The following is a 20,535-nucleotide window of genomic DNA, read 5'->3' on the forward strand; positions in this document are numbered from 1 at the left end:
TATAAGGCTATTGGACAAAACATGCTTGCACGTCTCTTGACCCTGGTAGTGGATCCCATGACCAAGTTTTCTTTTCTATGTTATATATATATATAGTTTGGCCTGTTGTGCCAAAAGCAGTCAACAAGGGAATCATCATTAGTGGATAAAGCAATAGTGAAGGCAGTAATCAAAGTAATAATAAATACTTTATCCTTAGGTGAACATTGTAGCAACATTGGCCTTTGTGAAGGCTAGACAAACAGTATCATCAATTTGCTCCTAGGTCAGGAGCATCATGCTCTTCATCATGTCCAAACCAATCTTTGGGATATGCTGGGGATAGGGGTAATAAGGACTTTCTGCAACAGAGCCTTCTTCGACAGAGCTTCTATTTGCAGCGGTTTCTTCTTCTTTGATCTTCTTCTCCAGAAGAGCATAGAGAGCCTCCTTGCTCAAGTCATCAAAGGGAGAAGTCGTCCTAGTAGCTTTGGTGGGTGAAGTAGATGGCGTAGTGGCATTGTAGACTAAATGCGCAGGAGAATGTTGCCTAGGCAGAGATCTGGGGGAATTTTCCCTGGTAACATTGTCAATTATCTGTTGAACATGGCCAAATTTATCCCACCATTTAACATACTAGTATTGAGCAAGAACATCACCTTCCTTGCAGTATTGCCATTTTCAGATCCAAGGGATTCTAAACCGTTTAACAAAATGCAAGAGATTAGGAAACTTGGCATTATGAACATTTGTCTTGAGGGTGTCATTAAAAATCTTGTAAGATCCCATCAAAGACTCGGGGAAAATATCAGCAACAGGGCCAAATTGGTTCCACCAGCAGATGAACCAAAGAGGCAAATTAGCCGTTTCATCAAATTCTTTGTCAAAGTTAATAAACCATGAATGAGTCATAATCTTTCTTCCTATGCCAGAAGCAACATGCTGTTTTGATAACCCACCAAAACAGCATGTTTATTCTTTTGTGAGTCATCATGTTTATTCTTTTGAGAATCAACAGCTGCTTTTGTCTCGGCAAGTCAAATGTAATAGTACTAGTCGCAAAGATAGCGTTGCCCTATGTAGGCATAATAATGATACATTCCATACATGTCAATTTCATCAATTAAAGCCCTTCAGAAATAAACAAAGGAGCTCCAATTTACTTCTAATTCACAAAATGCTCACAGAGTTTGAGATAGCATAAAATCCTAATAAATACCAAATGTTGCCTTGATTATATAACAGTAACAAGAGCAACCAAATCAAAATCTGATGAGCTAGGAGGAAAAGGAAAAGGCCATACAAAGAAATATGATTATTAATGTCCACTAAATCTACATATCTAAAGAATATTTTTGACATTGCTTAGCCCATCCTTGTTACTTGCCTTGAAGAACTTTCCAGTAGCAGTACCCTTTTCATTTCAGATCATGACACTCGTCCCAAATTGAACTTCTAAAACAAGTTCCATCTCAGCTCAGGAACTCAGAGCGATTTTTAAGTACCATCAAACAGCATCAAATTTTGTCGCTCTCAAAAAGAAGCCTATCAAAATTAATTTGGGCAAGCAGGTTGTGGCTGACCTGTATTATGAGCACTAGGAATTTAGGAAAGGTAGTTGAGATGATCTACAATAAATCATGTACCACCACCTATATCATGTGATGAAATGGCTGAGATAAAATGCAAAATGCCACAATGATAAAGGGCTTGAAGAGAAACTCCCAACTTGTCTGCAGCAGATTCAGATATATACACCGTGAAAAAGCATGGGTAGGTGACACGCCCAGAACATTACAAAGATCACCTCCAACTTCCGAGCATTGTCTCTAAAGCAGCAACTTCACCATTGACGAGCACATGACACTACATCACTCAAATCAAAAGGCAGACTTCAAAACCTTCTGAGAGAAACTTTAATCTTGACATGCACAAAAGTTAATCTAGAACCTTAACATTACACTCATAAATTAAGCCAGAGGCGAAATGAATTTCCCTTGGGACTCTTTAGATTTTATTCACACTATCTGAATCAGGAGATAAGACACTAGCTCCAGAGCCTTAAAATCTTCTAAAAATGAGGCATTCTCCCATTGAGAGATATAATTAGTAGAGTGGAGTACTCAGTATTGATGCTGCAATTATATCAAACAGAACTGGATTCAGTCTTTCTTTCACGTGCAGCGGTCTCAGACTTGTCATCAGAATCAGATGCATGTAATGTGCCTTCTGTCCCACCCACAATTTGAATATTTGAATCATATTTAAATTGCAGGGAACACTCACCAGAACCATTTTGTGTAGAATCAGAGACATCTTGCTTTTCATTGATCTCCTTGGTGGTGTTCTCTGCAAAAATTTCTCCTGAAGAAGGAACGGGCTCAAGACAGTCGATGTCATTTATTTCATGTACCCCATCCAAATCACTCACTTCAAGAGATTGGGCATGATCTTCAACAGGAAAATCCATTGCTGGTTTGTTTTCCAGCTCAAGTGCATCATGACTAATATCAGATGATGACATACATTTCCTGCCAGATGCAAACTGAGCTAACTTGTCCTCTGCATGAGAGTCAGAACACGCAGTCCCCTCAACTGAAACAGGAATTTTAACTTCATCAGAAGCATCTAATGAACTACTCATCACCAGAGTATCATTTAAGGGCACAAGCGGACATTGGACAGAAGACTGCATATTATCTTTGACAGGAAAATCCAACAATGGTTTATTTCCTATCTCTATAGCAGCATAGCTCACACTAGGGGGAGGGTCAGGTTTCTTCTTAGAAACAGACTCTGCTAACTTGTCTCCAGAAAGAGAGTCAGAACACACAGTCTGCTCAGTCAAAGCTGGAATCTTAAGTTTAAGAGCATCTAAACAACTTGAATCTGCAGTTTCAAAATTATCAGCTGTCTCATTGGCACTGGGCAAACCAGTATCATCACCTCCTTGAGAATCATGCCCAGATGCAGAATCCATCCTAGATTTATTATCCACAGAATCATTAGCATCATGCAAACCAGCATTATCACACCCCTGAGGGTCACGCCCAGCTGAGGAATCCATATCAGATTTATTGTCAGCATCTGCAACTTCATTCATTAGTTCATCACCACCTTGCAGACCAGCATCACCATACCCATGTAGATCGGCTGAGGAATTCATATCACATTTATTATCCGTAGCCACAACTTCATCAGTTATCTCATTAGCATCATGCAAACCAGTATCATCACACGCATGAGGATCATGCCCAACAGAGGAGTCCTTATCAGATTTATCATCTGCAGCTGCAACTTCATCAGCTATCTCCTTAGCAAGATCCGAACCATTGCTGTTACACCCATTAGAATCATGCCCAGCTAAGGAATCCATATCAGATTTATTTTCCGCCTCAGGCTTAGTAGAAAGCTTGATTTTGCACTCCATCTGCTTTGCACCTATAGGAAAGAAATGTATATATATAAACTTAACCAACAGGCCATAACTATATAGCAAAGAGAGAGACAACAAACACCACAACCAGTACCTGTGCTGGCTGCCATGTTCCCCTCCATGTTATCTTGCTCCAGTAGCAGCTTCTGTAACATATCTGTACCAGGGAAGACCAACATATTCATTGATCTCATTTCTTTCCTGAGAGATTCCTCAAGAGGAGTGAAGCCAAAAACCATAGTCCATGTATTCATGAGTTCAGCAATTGCAGGAATAATCAGTTTCTCAACCTTGAGAGAGTAGAGAGCCTTCAAATAGGACAAAAGCAGGATGAAGTAAATGACATAAACGAAAAGCAAGCACGTTAAAAAATAAATAAATAAAGAGATGCAATATTTTGAATCTCTTTTCCATGCTAGTGAAATCACCAATGAAATAGTTCTTGTAGCTTACTGATTCAATAGCGCCAAAAAGCCGACGGCACATCCCCTGACGCCTATATATGTGGCGAGTTCCAATAAATGGCATCTCTGCTAACTTAGTCCCATGAAACCTAACCAGGCAGAAGACACTGTGATGGTAAGTATTACATTCCACATACACAAGCAGAAATCATATAGATCTCAAAACCCACCAAACAGGAATTCCTCTCTCACACCAGAACTTTAACTCGGCAGTAAAACATAATGATATATACACACACAGGCCCACTAAAGGCAGAAAAGTAGAGAGCAAGTTTTTTAGAATTATCATAAAATAGATTCCTTGACTTAATATTTAGGCAAAATACTCAAGACCAAAGTTATAAATACCATGCCAAAGGCTATTTCGGTTAAATCAAGAGAAAAAAAAATTTCAGTACCAGTCAGCATTGGTGTATCTAACCAAAAAACTTTCTATAATTTTAAAGAACTTCAGGACTGATCTCAAAATAGCTAAATGAAAGGGAGGGGTGGGGGGGGGGGGAGAAAGAAAGCAAGGGGGGGGGCACTAGACACCTGACAGCAAAAAGAAGAAAATAAGGACCAAGAGATAAACATGAAAGCCATTTGTTGTATATCTCACACTTCTCTCCTCTCTCTCTCTCAATCACAAAGCACATCCAAATGGGCTAAATTAATATTACTCCTCCCTCGCTGCTTTGATTTGAAATCTTCTTCAATCGTAGTCTTTCTTCTTGGTAGAGGTTATTTCATTGAAAGTGTTGTTTCAGTTTGCAGTTTGCATATTTGGGCAGTGGAACTGTGGAAGATGAAAAAAAATCTTGATTGCATATGAATCTAATTACATGGGAAGCCTATTTTGCAAATTGATTTTGATGGGCCTTTTTTTGTATTATTATTCTAATAGAACCGTGTTTCCAATAATAGAGATCTTAAGGCTAATTAAGTGTTAGAAACGATGGGTATTTTCTAAATGCTGCCTCCACCACCAAAGCTAAGTACAAGAGCTCAATGTACAACTGACTCGTGAAGCAGGTTGCCAAAGCCTACCTTCAGCCCATGTCCTCCACGGTCACTGAGATTACGAGACATTTAAAAATAAAAATAAAACAATCGTCCAGTTTTAAAATCGGTCGGAAAGGTAGGAACTGGCCTAAAGATCCAAAATTATCTGAAATGGCTGGAAGAGGAAGACACTAGCAGCCCGAAATTTATAGCAGTGCATTTCATGGGGTTTATGCACACTGGTTTGGCAACCGGTCAGACATATTCCAGCTGGTACAGTACATAATTAATAGCTATGCTTGAGACCCTATTAAAAAGGCTTATACATACATCATAGGTAATTGGGATAATTAACATGAGAAATCTGCTCAAGAGCCAGTCAAAGCTAGGAACCAGAACCGATTTTATACTGTTTTGACCAATTTCTTTTAAGCTTTATGAAACTTTTGAGGGGGAAAATCTTAGTTATAAAAACCGGACTGGACCAACCTGCCGAACTGGAAACGGGACCAGAAGCGGTTCTTTATCTAGCCTAGTTTTTAAAAATGTGCATGTAACAACACCAACATGAAAACCACTGACCCAAGAAAGCTTCACTTAGAAAAAGAGGAAAGAAAAGTAGTGATGGACCTAATACTTCAGCTAGACCAGAATAACAGAAAATCTCTTGGACATAGGCATTCATAAGAACACCAATACAATTGAAGAGCTCCCTCCTGATCAGAGGAGGAAGAGCATGCTTCCCTTAAGCACGTCCCACATGATTTTCCAAGACACAATGACTTTGTCCAAGCATCAAGTAATTAGGATATTGTTACTGATTCAACTTAGATCCTGTATAAATGCATGGAATAATAAACCATATCCTTTTCCTCGCCCAGGCACCCAAGAGGCAAGGGGCGAACAAATTCTGTTCTGTAGCACATCATTGCTACTACAAAACCTTCCTCTTTTCTATTAATTTTCCTATATCCATGCTAAAAAATAATAAAGTACAAAGTAGAACATAATAGTGACTCATGAAAGTTTGGGGTATGGTACCTGATAGATGCTGCACAGATTATTTCATCACCCCTCTCCAAAATAGCAGTGTAGAAGCCACTATAGTTTATTCGATTGAAGTTTGATCTGGGGTAGAAAAAGAAAAGAAAAATGAAAAACTAATTACCTTCAGACAAATGGTACAACATATGTTTCACAAAGAATATAATATAGATGGTCAGTAAGATAAGTAACAGCTTTTATTATGCCTAAGTACTTGAGAAAAGTGAATAACTTATTCCAGGAAACTGAGCAGTCATGTGTGCTCACACTGTAAAATATTTACTTAGAAACCACATTATACATACCAATAGGTTCGGTGTTGAGAACCAATTACACATCAAACAGCTTAGAAAAAGTAATTAAGACAAAATGATAAGAGGACCAAAAAGCTCAAAAACTTAAAAAGTGAACCAGTATCCTATGGCATACCATTGAGCTTGCTAAAGCACAGTATCACATTAAATAATTGTGTCATCACAACAATCTTTTCCAATCAAATTGAACTTCTGATCACACATAAGTTTGCTACAACTTAACCTTAAATTAAAGTCCCATAAAATTCAGGTGGGCACAATTTGAGGGTGATTCCTTTCTTTACTAAAGCTTATTTTGCTATTCAGCTACTTCAACGCTAACACCAATCCCAATCAATACTTTAACACATTTATAATATATCTTCCCAATTTTGACACTAAATGAGTCCTGACCTTCAAGCTTCATCTTTCGAGTGGCATGGTCTTTCCTCAATTCGTCTTTACTAGCCTGGACAGAGTACAATTTGTTTGCAAAATACTGCATTATCAGGTCTAAGCATCATAACAGACTGATGGTGGGCATGCTAAAGGATCATTCTAATCTGTGTTGTGCCTTTCCTACATCCTTTTCAAGAAACAATGCACTGCTGATTTCTGTTCTTGTTTTTGAGTTGCCTCCTGTATACTGCCCGTGTACTTGGGCAACTCTATTTTGGCTTTTAATGAAATTACTTATAAAAAAAAGACAATGTACTACTGTTTTCAGTTTGAGGATATATAGATGTAGGGGGAAAAATTCAGTATAATACACACACACACACACATATACATTGAGCCAGAGCCCATTACCATAATTTATTATTATTAAATTTTAAGACAGGTTAATTTATAGCAGGATTTTTCTCTAATTAACATATAGGACACTTCCTTCTATCAACATTTTGTTCAACAAAGGCATGTTAACATGAAACCTATATCCATTCATGTCACTAAACATAACAGTACAACTTTATTTTTGATAGGTAAAAACAGTACAACTTTATATCACCATATACATATATTTGTTTAACCGTATACATATGATGAACAGTTAAAAGTAAAACTAGGAATCTCTATATTTTATGGTGATATAAAGTTGTACTGTTATCACCATAAAATATAGAGATTCCTAGTTTTACTTTTAACTGTTTATCATATGTATACGGTTAAACAAATATATATTTAAATAATGGCTCTACACAAACACAAAGCCATATTTCTGGATTCCACATCTCCAATTAGAGAAGTTCAGATTTTCAACACAACGTGTCCACATCAAATGTGACTCATTCTATTTCTGACTAAAAGTATGTACATTATATCCCATCTAAGTAGTGAATAAAAGGTCAACTTTTCAATGAGAAAAAAATTTCAGCATGATAATACAGAAAATTTGTAAAGATTAAAAAAAATCCAAATTCAGATGACCGATCTCCAAAGACATACCTTGAGTCTAAAATTATTATAAGCTCATTCAAATTCAATAAAATCATATTTATGCATATAAAAGTGATTGTTCATTCAAAAAAGAAGATTATTATATATCATTTATCCATGTCTACGAATGCATACAACTGTACATGCCACTATATACAAAATAATCTAGTTAGAATCATAGGTAAAAAAATAAAATAACATTAAAATGTTAAAATTCATTAGCAATGAGAGAAACATAGAACCTGCTTAGATGAACGTATTAAACATACATTAAGCCAGTTAAGAATCAGTAAAAGAAGGGGGTAAGGGAGGAAAGAAAATCTCAGAAACCAATCTAAGCAACAATAGCAGTCATTTATGATTTAACACACAGCTCAGAAAAAACTAAAAAGCTTATGACAGAAAATACGAAAGCCACAGTTAGAAGTATTCAGGAAGATCACATGGTATGTCATCTGTTGGCCAAAGCAATATTGTTTCAGCTTAAGTATAAAATTTAGAACTTACCCACAATTATAAAGAACATTATGTATCAAATTAACCCCACTCCTCCTGTCAACAACTGGCAAAAAGCATTCATCCATAACAGTCAGTGCAACAGCTAGCTTAGAATTGCCTTCCACCCTCTGAGGAAGCCCTCGAAGAGATGTGTCTGAGTCTTCGTCCATTCTATGAATAAGAGACCAAGAAAAGCCTGCTTCCAGTTCATGTTTGACTCCAAGATACTTCTGCAAATGCTCAAAGATCTGTAGAAGCAACAGAATACAATTCAAGACAGTGCCATACATGTCGTAAAATGAGAGATATATACATAAAACTATAGCTAGCGAGACATACTAGGAAACCAAACAAAAAACTGCCATATTTGTGAAATATCAAAAAGAGAATATTCTAGATTTTTTTTGATAGGTAAGAATAATTTTAATGCATCGATAGTACTTCATGAAAAAATACATGAAGTAGCCTAAAGTCTAAAAAATTACAGAGAAAATTCTAGATATTTGAATGTTGGAAGGGACAGAATTGAGAATACACACAAATTCCCATACCCGATGTCATTAGATCTAAAACCTCAGAAATAATGCAAAAATAATAAAGATTGATGGGTGAAGCCACATTAAATCAAGAATAGGGTAACGTGATTTGCACACAAGATCAGCAGAAGGTCCATTAAAAAAGAATCCGTGTATTATATAAGATCACAAGGAAAAGTATCAATAAATGCATGTAGGTTGTAATATGTCATTGACACTCAACATTAACGCTAGATTTCAGATGGGAAAGGTAACTAGCCATGGCATTAACTAATTTTTTGTCAAAAATAAAAGAAATAGTAATTTCCATATCCTAATCAACTCATTAGGTACAAAATTGCCTCAAAAGTGCTTTGCAACACCAACTAAACAATTTAATAGATACTTTTAAAACTATACTATTTTTTCCCCTATTAAAAAGTATTACTTTTAAAGAATTTAAGATATTTAAATGCAGTAGCATGAAAAAGAGATACCTCTTTACATTTTTGCCCACAAAAGGAAGGGACTAGATTATTGGAATCAACAGGAATAGCATCCGTCTCTGGCATGCATGATTCATGATCTACAAAAGAGAAATTTAAATTTCAACAAAAATATTATCTATATTTTGATAAAAACAAAAGCATATAATCCATTGAAAAAGCTTCAAAGAGAGGAAGCAAAAGATGACTAACTTACATTTTTTCTCACACAAACTACACTTGAGTAGTGCAGAGGCAGTAGAATCATCTCCTTCAGCAGCACCCACACTGACTAACCCACAAAATTTGCATGTACAATTTGGACAGTGCCAATCACCAGGTGGAAGTGTCTGTAACAAGAAGAAAGATACGACTGACTCAGGTACCAAAGGAGGAAACAATGAAGGTAAAGCAATACTTTGACTGCCCAAAGCTAACAACAACCCACAAAACATGCACCGTCATCCAAAAATTTAAATACTCAAGGTTATATGGGTAAGCTGCGAGGAAAACAAATCCAGCATAGAATCTTAATCCCAAAAGTCCTGAGGTCTTGTTTAGATCATCAAACAGCCAACATTGTATATTAGGTTTTATATTTTTTCGTTATATTAATTATCAAAAAATTATTTTTTTTCATTATATCATACAACTATACTGCAAGTAGTCAACCATACAAGCAAGCTAGGTTAAGCTATTAGCTGCATTTTCCTTCATAGAGGAAAAAATACTACCAGGACAAACTTAGGCTATGAGTCTTGCATTAGAGTACCAACTCTCCATCCCTCCCTCCATCCATCCATACAACCAACTAAAAGTACCAAAACCCATAGCTCACTTCAGGCAATAGTGTTGGCCATAACCACACAACAAAGACTCACACCATTCAGTGATTCAACATATTCGGTGGACAAGTGCCCCTCAAGTATTAACACTAAAAGAGTAAAAGATGAGATGATATTCCCAACCCCCTCCATGCCTTCCCCCCATCTGCAAAATCCTAAAACTAACACAGCCTATATCTCACTTCTCTTCTTCTAAAATAAATAAATAAATAAATCTCACTTCCCTCAACGATTTACCCCAGACGAACACATCACACAACAAAGACGCCATAATTTGATTCAACAGCTTTTGCACTTGTCAAATCTCAACATTAAAAGAAATCTTTGAAGTCTCTAAATCCTCTCCTTCCAATATAGACCTCAATTTAATAAATATGTAATTAAAAACATTACAAATGACCAACAAAAGAATATCATGGAAAATCTAGAAAAAAAAAAATTAAAAGGGTATCATTGTTATTAATACAAGTACAAGTGCAACAATATCAAGTACACACACCTGTATGTCCAAGCAACTCTGATGAAATGTTGATGGACAACCATCACAACAGATCAAATCCCCACCATCTGCACAGATGCCACAAGTGTCATCATTTGGATCATCTCCATCTATGTCTATAGAGTGGAAACCAGTGCGTTCAGACTCTTCCTGGCTATTCCATGCGTCAATCTGGCACTGCAGAAGAGAAATCCCAGAATCCAGATATATGTGTTGAAATGGCTGACGCAATTTGCTCCCTGCATGAATCTCAAACTTCGAAACAGTGAGGATTTTACTACAGCAACCACAATGAATGCCATCTCGTGTTATCCAACCCTCCAGCATTACTCGAGTCCGCCGACGGTTCATATACTGCACTTTTTGGCTTAACTCCACAGTTTTAGAGTCAATCAGCCAGGAAAGTAGTGTCCGTTTTCCAGTATATGGAATGAAACCATCAGTTTCCGAGTTTTGCCCCTTCTTAGAACTACGAACCAACAAAGTACATCTGCCAAGTTTTCTACTCTTTCTTCCATGTATACGGGAATTGGATCCAGAGGATGCTTTTTCAATGCTATCATGAATAGAATTCTGACTTTTTGAGTTTACACTGGCAGAACCATTTTCATTCATTCTACCCTTCATTGACTTACCACCCTGCTTTATGAAGGAGCTTAGTTTCTCTTCGTGGCTAGCACTGTCCATGCTATCCACATCATGCTTGGTACTCGCAGATCTTCTCAAAGCAGGTTCTGCTTCATTCTCACTATCACTGTAATCTCTTCGCTTCTTTTTCAGTTCTTTCTCAATTTTCTTTCGAGTTTTCCTGGTTAATTGGCTGAGCACATCATCTGCTATAGGAGCAAATGAAGCAATGTCCCCACTGGCTTTGGCCTCATCATCCTCATCTTTCAATTGCTTTTGCAGTGCATCATAGGCCTTGATGATTGACCAGTACGCTGTTCCTGAGGGATTAATGTACACAGCATCCAGATAGTCTCTGTTCCTCCTAGGCCTATAATCTATTGTCCAGCCAGCTTCCAGAAGCATCCCTCTAATCCGTTCACGCAGTTTTTGCTTTTCTGTGCCACTACCACGCCTAACTTTTCCTTCTTTAATTGCAGTTGGTGGGAGCTTCTCACAAGGAGGAGTCTTTTCCTCTTTGGAACTTACATTTTTCATAGGAGTATTTTCTTCTTTGCAACTTACCTTCTTCACAGAATCATGAGCCTCCGCATTCTTCAATCTTAGCTTTAATGACGTATCACTGTCCTCTGAATCCCATTTGACACCCTTGATATTCTTACTTGATAGAGATTTCTGCAAAGCCAGCTGACTTTTTTCTGGCCGGACAAATAAACCTGGTTTCTCAATAAGTTTTGTCTCTGGTGGGTATGATGAAGAATGAATTACTATATTCCTTTTAGCAACATCTGGAGTTTTCAAACTCTTTCTACTTTCCTCAGCTTTGCGGGGATCAAAATTTTCCAAAGGCCCACCACCCAATTTCTTCTTCTTGTTTACCATCACCTTCAAAACACCATTTTTGCCCTGAACTCTAATCGGCTCATCTGAATGACTCCCGAACTTCTCTCTTAAAAATGATTGAGGTAGCTGAGCTCCATCTCTACTCATCTTAAACCTACCATTATCAACATTATCTCCCAAATTCAAGCCACTTGTCCGGTCAAAATATAAATTCTTTCTCTTGTCAACACCATGTCTACCCGGCCCGGTTTCATATTCCCTCTCCATCCCACCCCGAGGCTTATCCATTGATCCAAAATACCTCCTTCCTCCAACTTCAATTCCACTACCATCGAAACGTTTCCTACGCATCCTTTCCCCATCAAGCCCGTCATACTCATCGAACTCAAACACATCCATCTTATTCCTCTTCCTCTCGCTCTCATCAAAACCATTCCTACCAATCATACTATCCTCATAATGCCTAACATGATCCAACCTATCCCTCTTTCGAACAACTCCACCCTCCTCTCCAATACCCTTATCATAGGCAGATAAACCATTGCAAACCCTAATAGTTTCGGGGGCAACCCTTCGACGAGGCGTGGGCAAAAGCTCGTCACTCGACCCCGAATCACTCAAAACCAACCTAGACCTCTTCTTCTCCTTCCTCCGCTCGTAAACCTTTCGAGAACTCGAAGAACCAGCCCCTCCATCCCCACTCTTTTTCCTAACAATTAAACAACCTGAAGAGCTCCTATTCTTCACCACTAGCCCCGAAGGGCCACCAGATCTCAATCCCTCTTCCATCTACATCAAAATCTACATACAAACAAAAAAACCAACCCCTAATTCCCAAAATCAACGGTCAAATCCATCCAAAACCTCTCGATTAAACACAAAGGAAAACCCTAATTCTCTCTCATGTACCAAAAAAACAACCAGATCTGAACCAAAACAATCCAAAATGCTTTACGAAAAAAAAAATTTTATTTCACGTAAATCATAAAAAAAAACACGTCACCGTACTGTGAAAAACGGCAAAGGAAGATTTCAAATTTTCAAGAAATCTTACCTCGCCGGAAATTTCCACGATTCCTTCACCGACGATGCGGTTCTTCCGATCGGCGACACTAATTTCCGGCCAAAAATATCGATCACATAGAGAGAGAGAGAGAGAGAGAGTGTATGCAAGAGAGAGAGAGTTAGAGAGAGAAAGAGAGAGAGAGAGAGAGAGAGATAGATTATGGGTTTGGTTTGGTACTTTATGAAATCTAAAACTATTTGCGCTTTGTTTATATATTTTTCTTTTTAATTTTTAATTTTTAGTTTCAATATTTACCTGTTTAAGTTTTGATCAAATTTTCTTTTTCTTTTTTTTTTCTTTTTCCTAATTTTTCCCAGTTTTCCCTCCAAATCTGGGAATTTGATGCTGGGGCTGGTTCTGATCAACGGCTTTGATCGTGCCACGTAGGATAACACAGATATTGATGGGTTAGATTGCCACGTGGCAAGATCGTGGAGGGTGAAAACGAGGTAGGTAGCTGTTTTTGTTTTAACAGTTTGGAATATATCTGGGCATTGATTTTGTGATTTTATATAGTTAGGTAATAACGAGGAATATAATTGGAAAATTCACGCGCGGAAAATGGCGCGTGAAGAGATAGAGGTCAGGTTCGGACAATAGTATCTGACTTGGATTTTGGACTGGGCTTGTGTTGTTGTTTCCCATAATTAACTCAGGTTCTTCTTTTCGTTGGGCCTTTGACTGTTTTGGTAAAAACTAGGTTGTTTTATTTATTTTTGGTGCTTTCACACGGTTCAACACGGAGATTTTTTTTGCTGTTTTTTTTCCACTCTCTCCATGTTTTTAACCGTCTGAGGTTTTGACCGAGGATTACTAATCTAGTAGCTTCATGTGACGACCGTCGTTTTGGTTCGCTTTGTATATTAAACGAAAATTTGTAATTTTGTAAATGAAAGCGTGTCGTGTAACCGCGCGTATTTATGATCATCCAACAACACACACACACAACACATATATAAAATATGATATATGACATCCAACATATGATATCATATTATGAGCTAATAATCTTTGATTAGGTTCAGTTATTAGAGCTAAAAAATTTGACAAAAAGTTTTTAAAACACCAAAAATTTCACAATTTTTTAAATGATTATTACTGGGATTGAAATCAAAGTGGGTCTCTCATAATTCCATGATATTGTTCTAATCACAATTTACCATTTTAACAAACTGTAAAGTATAAAATATGATATGACGTAGGATCCAATCAAACATATGATATCATATCATGAGCTAATACATCTTCGATTAGGTTTAGTTATTAGTGCTAAAAAATTTGACCAAGTTTAAAAAAACACCAAAATTTTCAAAACTTTTTAAATGATTATTGTTGTGATTGAAATCAAAGTGGGTCTCTCATAATTCCGTGATATTATATTCTAATAACAGTTTACCATTTTAGTAAGTTATAAAGTTGATGCGTCTGTATAAATTGTTAGAAAAATATGTTTGAATTTAAAATGAGTGTTTATAAAAAAGTTATGAGGAGTTATGGTTATAAAATATTCTTTTAACCTCCCAAAACACCTAACTAAACTGACAGTAAACAAAAATTTACCCCCTAACATTACAAATAAACAGGAGAAAAAGAAGAAAAGACCATGGCATTGTTTTTAAATTGGTGCACCTTGTTGGTTACTAAACGAGAATTTTGTATTAGCTTTGGCATCAGTAAAAGGATTGATTCTTAATCTTATTCTTATACATTAACTGTTACTTGTTAACCAATAGAATTAGAAGAGATAGGAATGTCGCATGGTTGGTGCGGTTTTTTTTTCTTTTTCTTTTGAAAAGCGGATAGTTGTTCCTGCAGCAGTGGAGCTAAATAGCTATATAGCTATTTTAACTACACCAAAACACCAAAAAGAAGCATGCAACAGTGGAGCTAAATCTATATTTTTTTAGCTCATTGCTACAGTGCACATCTATAGATAGATATAGATATGCACCGTTCATGAGAGCTAAAAAAAAATTTAGTTTTTTATTTTGTGTTCACATTACCTTTTTATTGTAGTGTTTTTATTGTAATGAGATGTATTATTTTATTGTGGTAAGTATATTATTTTATTGTGATATTTATATTATTTTATTGTGTTGAAAGCTAAAATAGATCCACTGCTGCAGCATGTGTGTAGGTAAAATAGAAAAAGTAACTTTTGGTGGAGTTAAATTGCTAAATTTTTAGCTCCACTGCTGTGGATGGTAGTATCACTACCATTTAAAGCTGCAACTGGTTCAATAGAAACGTGCTTCTAGAAATACATTATTATGTGAAATTCAAACTTCCAACCATAAAGACTTTTTTGACAATCTGATATCTAGTTAGATGAAACAATTTCTGCGAAATCCCAACAACCGGATGCACCACTTGACAGCGACAGTGTAACCTCTTATCAATTGCTTCCAAACCAACGCAAATAAAATTTGAAAATTGCTGATCTATAACAAGCAATGTCAACCTAAGCAAACTGAGAATGAACTTCTGGTGAATCAAGGCAATTCATGGTCATGTGTTACACGGCAAAAGTTTCTTTTTCTTCATATTTTTTTCTAGCTGAATAAAATAGATGCAGATGTTAACAAAATTTAAACTTCATTCCAATCAATTTAACCATCTCTCAAGTGCTAAATAAACAGGTTTAGCAGTCCCACAATAAGAGCACATTACACCTCAAAAATAAAGTCAAAAGCTTGAGACTATAGCTAATAAAAGAAACAGAAGACACATCCTCTGGCGATCCAGCTCTATGGTATTATAACCTCACTTCTTCTTTCCGGCCTTGGCAGCGTCACTAGCCTTAGTCTGCACATATGATACATAGCAACAATTGGAGATGGTGGCAAAGTCTAAACCAAAAAAAAAATGGAAAGAGAGTTAAAAATGTAATTAAATTTCAAAAGTGGATTCATTACCTTCTTTACACCTCGGATCTTCTTTGCCCTGTTTTTCCTTTCCTTCATCTGCTTCCTTGACTTTTCTACCTTGGTATCCAGTCCATTCTGCCATCACAAGCAATAATAAATAACAGAATCAGCACTGCACAGTTAGCAACTGAGCTTACATCAACGAGTATGGGAGGGAAGCAGAGAACACCCAACAGAGAAACATTATTAAAAAAAATTTATGTTTAAAATCCAAAATTATGTTGATTTTCTTTCCAGTAGACATGACAGTGATCAAGAATGTACAACATATAACAATCCATGGTCCGAAGATATATTGATTCAAAAAATGTACCAATCAAAATTGTTCGTACACCTGACCACAAAAAACTGACACACAAGTCTGCAACATTTGAATCTAGCAGACAATTGTAAGAAAATTGATATACTTAACTAAACATGCTTACTCACACACAACAGATTGCTCACTTCTCTTTAACCCACCAACATCTCATTGATCATAAAAATGCAATTAAGAAACTTATCTGAGTAACAAAATATACAATGTGAAACTTTATAATCAAGAATTGAAGACGTCTTCTACATTTTTTTATTTTTTGATATGCAATATAATTTGATTGAAAAAAAAAAGGGATTTGCCTAATACATTGTAGATGACCTCTACATCTTCTCACCAGAAAGGTTCTTGAATAATTAATAAAGATCTCATTATCTAACAGAAACTCTTCTCACAGCACAGTAGGGGAGGGAGTTTTGAGTTAACAGTTAATTATTAAGGAACACAATACATGACTTACCTGGTTTTACAATTGCACATGAATAATGAGCTAAATATTAAAGGACAAACAAGGATTACTGACTAGCCATAATATGCAAGAGGATTTGGACATATTTGTCAAGACCAAAGCATCATAAGAGAACCTCCATAAAAAATAAATAAATAAAAAAAAGGCATAAGAGGATTTGAACATAATGAAAATGAGTACAACAGTAGCCGATGTGTGACAGTCATTAAAGGTCATGCACATGGACTAGCAACCCAGGCAGATGTTGCATAGAGCATGAACAGTGAACACATTGAATCCATGGATTCACAAGAAGAAAATTGTTTCAAGTCAAATCCATTAAACTAAGAGTTCGCTCATGCATTGATATATAATTCACAGAACCTCACCCAAATTCATTTCTTATTGGTAAGTTACACACGTGCCCATTAGGTCTTGAACCCATGACCATGACTCAACTCATTCCTAGAACAAGAGGAGGCACCGTTGGAGCCAAGCTCATTGGCCTCACCTTTTTATTTTATTCTGAACAACATTAATCTTGCATCTTTACTGCCCAATGCACTCAACGATAAATACCACCTATGGCTCTATGTGCATCCACAGAGCCATCATTGTATTGACATCATTTCTTGTCAGTGTATTTTGTGCCAGTTACACTTGGCCATGAATCCCTCACTACACCCTTCAAATACATCCCCAGAACCTCCAAATTACATTATATTATTATACCACCTCATCAACAAAACAAGATTCTCTCTAATATGCATAACTCTAATTCTTCTTAAACTAGCTCACATCATTCTTGCTGTCAATCAACTGAGGTTGATGGCAAAAACATTATAATCAACTTTGAGCTGTCATATTCATCTAGTTAGTACCTTTGACTACAAATAATATGGACCATTTAAAAATTGTAACAGGAGAATCCCCATATGTATCATTAACAACCCCAGCAAGACATATTACACTTGTTAGTCACTAAATGCAAAAGCCAGGAAGAAAGATGAGATTACCCTGATAAGCCTGTACTTGGGCTCATACTTCTTCGCGTTCTCAACTGAATCATAAATCAGCCCGAACCCAGTTGACTTCCCGCCTCCAAAATGTGTACGGAACTTGAATACAAAAATGGAATTTGAGTCTTTCACCTCATACATCTTTGACAATTTCTCTTTCAGCTCAGCCTTCATAACAATTAAGAGGTCAAACATGAGTAAGTACAAGTTGGTGACAAAAATAACAATACATAAAAAAACAAAAGGCCACTAAAGTTTAGAGCATGAATGATTTTAGTCCTTGAAGTTTAAAATAATTAATTTTTTTAGTCCTTCACATAATGTGACCAAACTAAAAGCTATCACATCATCATTCTAAAATCGATCAGGATCAACTTAAACTTCAGGGACTGAAATCGATCATGGGTTTTCGGACCAGCCGTGTACATTTACCTAAAATAAAACTACAAAACATATATACCAATCCAATGTCAAAAACAACCAAAAAAAAAAAAAACATAAACCCATCATACCTTTGAAACATTAGGCCTACCAGGGTGCAAAACATCAATGACCTGTGTGAAATCACAAAGAAATGCAATTGTATCCGTAATTAAATTTTCACACACAAATATATGACTTGGCAAAAAAAAAAAACTAAAACCCAATAAAATAAAAAATAATAACTCCAAAAACGCAAATATGAACTTTTCATTTTCTTTTAATACAGTTTCTCGGAAACCAAACAGATCAACATGAAAACCTATATACAAACCAAGATTTAAAAAAGAAAAAGAAAAAGAAAAAGCAGTGTGTAGAAATAGAACTCACGAATTGCTTCCTGGACAGAAGCCTATTGGTCATGAACTTCCTCGTCCGAATAGTCACTGCCTTGGTGTCCGCCATTGTTCTGCGAAACACAAACACAAACAAAACAAAACAAAACAAAATCCGATAATTCACATATAAGCATTCACACATGTTTCATACATGTATATATGTACAGATCTTACATAGTATTGATTGAGGAAGAGATTGAGAAACACACGTACTGTGATTGTGTTTCAGGTTTTCACTTTTGGTTTCCTCTTTGGCGCCGATGCGTTTTGAGTCTGAGACGAAGCAAATTGGCTGTGTGCGCGAGAGAGGGTGATATTAGGGTTTAAGAGTGAATAATATACCTTTTCGGTCTGTTTGGTTGCTGGTGGAGTTGCAATCCATTTTGGGTATGGGGTTGTCTAAATCCAGTTTAGTGCCAAATAAATTTTATAATATAAATAAATGATAAAATAAAGAGAAATGATATGTCCACAACATTTTTACAACAAATTCTAAATGGCAGATTCTTACTAGTTGTTATTGTTGGGGCAAAATAGTAACTTTAGTGTTAGGTTCAAATTTGAACCAATAATAACTAACTATCTGTGATTTGTTATAAAAATATTGTGGACGTAACATCTCTCTAAAATAAAATAAAACCAAAGTTCTATTTGTTGGAGTTTGGAAAGAAATCCTTCAAATTCTCCCTATGTTTTTTTTTATTGAATGTGAATTTTGAAAACCTAATTGTTGGATTACATGTTTTTTATGTTCTTAATACAAATGTAAAATTTCGTTCAAATCAGATATTATTTACTATTCGATTAATAAGTTTATTTTTTTATGCGTAATTTTAGACCACAAAAACTTGAAATTTAAACATTTAATTTATAATATATTTATTGATCTTTGATTTTTTTTTAAATTTTGTAAGTATGAAAGATATAATAAGAATATTCAATCTAACAATTAAATTTTCAAAATTCACATTCAATAAAAAGATATAGGTGGAGTTTGAAAGGTTACCTTGTCTATGTTTATTCTTCTTTTACTTTTCTTTGCCTTCCATTTAGAGCTGTAAAAGAAGTTTGTGAACATGAAGCTTTAGTTAACTATATATAAATATTATATTTTTATACTTATATTTTTCTAAAAATATACTTATATATACTTAAAATTAGATTGTATAAGTTTGTAGATAGATGTATATGATATCAAATTATAGTTTGTACTTTATTGATAATATAAATCGTCGATTTGTAGTAAAAATTCATAGATTTTTTAAGGGGTAAAAAGTTTAGTCATAGTTTTACTATATATGAGAAAATAATAAGTTAATCAAATAGATAGAAAACAAAGTCAACCTTGTTTGAAAATAAAATGAACTTAACAGTCTAAACTTGAATATGTAATATAGTTTGCTAATGAACTTAAACTCGGCTTATATTCAAAATAAAATTAATAAACAAACCTAAACTTTTAATTTTGGGGTCAACTTGGCTCATTGACAAGCTTACCTCCATTACGTGAAATTGAAAAGGTGTCTCTTAAACATAATCCACATAGTGGACACATAAAGATTCAGCTTAGAGGTATGCCAACCCCTTAATTTGATGACTCAGCCTAATCTAATTGTTTGGGGTTGGTTTTTTTGTGTTTTTTTTTTTTTAGAAAAATATTTTTTTGTGTATTAACAAGTAAGGTTAGGCCTTATTATCATTTTTTTTTTGAAGTTTGGGTTGACAATATTTTCAACGTAGGTAATCTAATCCAACCCACATTATTGATAATTTAATAAATGTGAGTGCTTTAGATTTTATATTTTAGGTCAAATTTGCTAGTTTAATTTGTTTTGGTGTTTTAATAAAGTTGGAATGTTTGTATTAGTCCAAACAAATGGCCTCAAACCAATTCCTACGGGCTAGGGTTTGTGGGAGGAATCCTCAACCTAAGTTAGTTGAATTGAGTTGAAAAAACAACTTAAGTTCAACTCAATCCAACCTGACTCATAT

General features: G+C 35.6%; 2 protein-coding genes across 3 annotated transcripts; both read right to left on the reverse strand.

Annotated features, from left to right (window-relative positions):
- Positions 1–1,093: 1,093 nt before the first annotated feature.
- Positions 1,094–13,192, reverse strand: LOC142626300 (uncharacterized). The gene is made up of 8 exons (XM_075800117.1): positions 10,480–13,192; positions 9,353–9,485; positions 9,148–9,236; positions 8,145–8,383; positions 5,905–5,991; positions 3,869–3,968; positions 3,510–3,723; positions 1,094–3,420 (listed from the first exon to the last, which is right to left on the reverse strand). Exons 1-8 carry the CDS (start codon positions 12,736–12,738, stop codon positions 2,126–2,128), a joined length of 4,416 nt encoding a protein of 1,471 aa, XP_075656232.1. The 5' UTR covers positions 12,739–13,192; the 3' UTR covers positions 1,094–2,125.
- Positions 13,193–15,593: 2,401 nt separating this feature from the next.
- LOC142624656 (small ribosomal subunit protein eS24z-like) lies at positions 15,594–18,886 on the reverse strand. Of its 2 annotated transcripts, none has more exons than XM_075798318.1 (6): positions 18,757–18,886; positions 18,536–18,614; positions 18,238–18,279; positions 17,723–17,893; positions 15,931–16,017; positions 15,594–15,820 (listed from the first exon to the last, which is right to left on the reverse strand). In XM_075798318.1, exons 2-6 carry the CDS (start codon positions 18,608–18,610, stop codon positions 15,779–15,781), a joined length of 417 nt encoding a protein of 138 aa, XP_075654433.1. In that variant the 5' UTR covers positions 18,611–18,614; positions 18,757–18,886; the 3' UTR covers positions 15,594–15,778. The 2 variants fall into 2 exon arrangements, with proteins under 2 accessions (XP_075654433.1, XP_075654434.1); XM_075798319.1 differs by having other exon boundaries at positions 18,718–18,852.
- Between the last annotated feature and the right edge of the window lie 1,649 nt (positions 18,887–20,535).

Source organism: Castanea sativa, chromosome 2 (genome assembly GCF_040712315.1).
Source record: "Castanea sativa cultivar Marrone di Chiusa Pesio chromosome 2, ASM4071231v1".
In the NCBI taxonomy this organism is placed as follows: domain Eukaryota; kingdom Viridiplantae; phylum Streptophyta; class Magnoliopsida; order Fagales; family Fagaceae; genus Castanea; species Castanea sativa.

Coding starts and splice junctions, on each gene's coding strand:
- LOC142626300 (XM_075800117.1), bottom strand. CDS start 12,738: ATGGAAGAGGGATTGAGATCTGGTGGCCCTTCGGGGCTAGTGGTGAAG. Junction 9,486..10,479: donor AGAGTTGCTTGGACATACAG/GTGTGTGTACTT, acceptor TTCTTGTTACAG/ACACTTCCACCTGGTGATTG. Junction 3,724..3,868: donor TTTTTGGCGCTATTGAATCA/GTAAGCTACAAG, acceptor TCCTATTTGAAG/GCTCTCTACTCTCTCAAGGT.
- LOC142624656 (XM_075798318.1), bottom strand. CDS start 18,610: ATGGCGGACACCAAGGCAGTGACTATTCGGACGAGGAAGTTCATGACC. Junction 17,894..18,237: donor GTAGGCCTAATGTTTCAAAG/GTATGATGGGTT, acceptor ATTGTTATGAAG/GCTGAGCTGAAAGAGAAATT. Junction 15,821..15,930: donor AGATCCGAGGTGTAAAGAAG/GTAATGAATCCA, acceptor TCATATGTGCAG/ACTAAGGCTAGTGACGCTGC.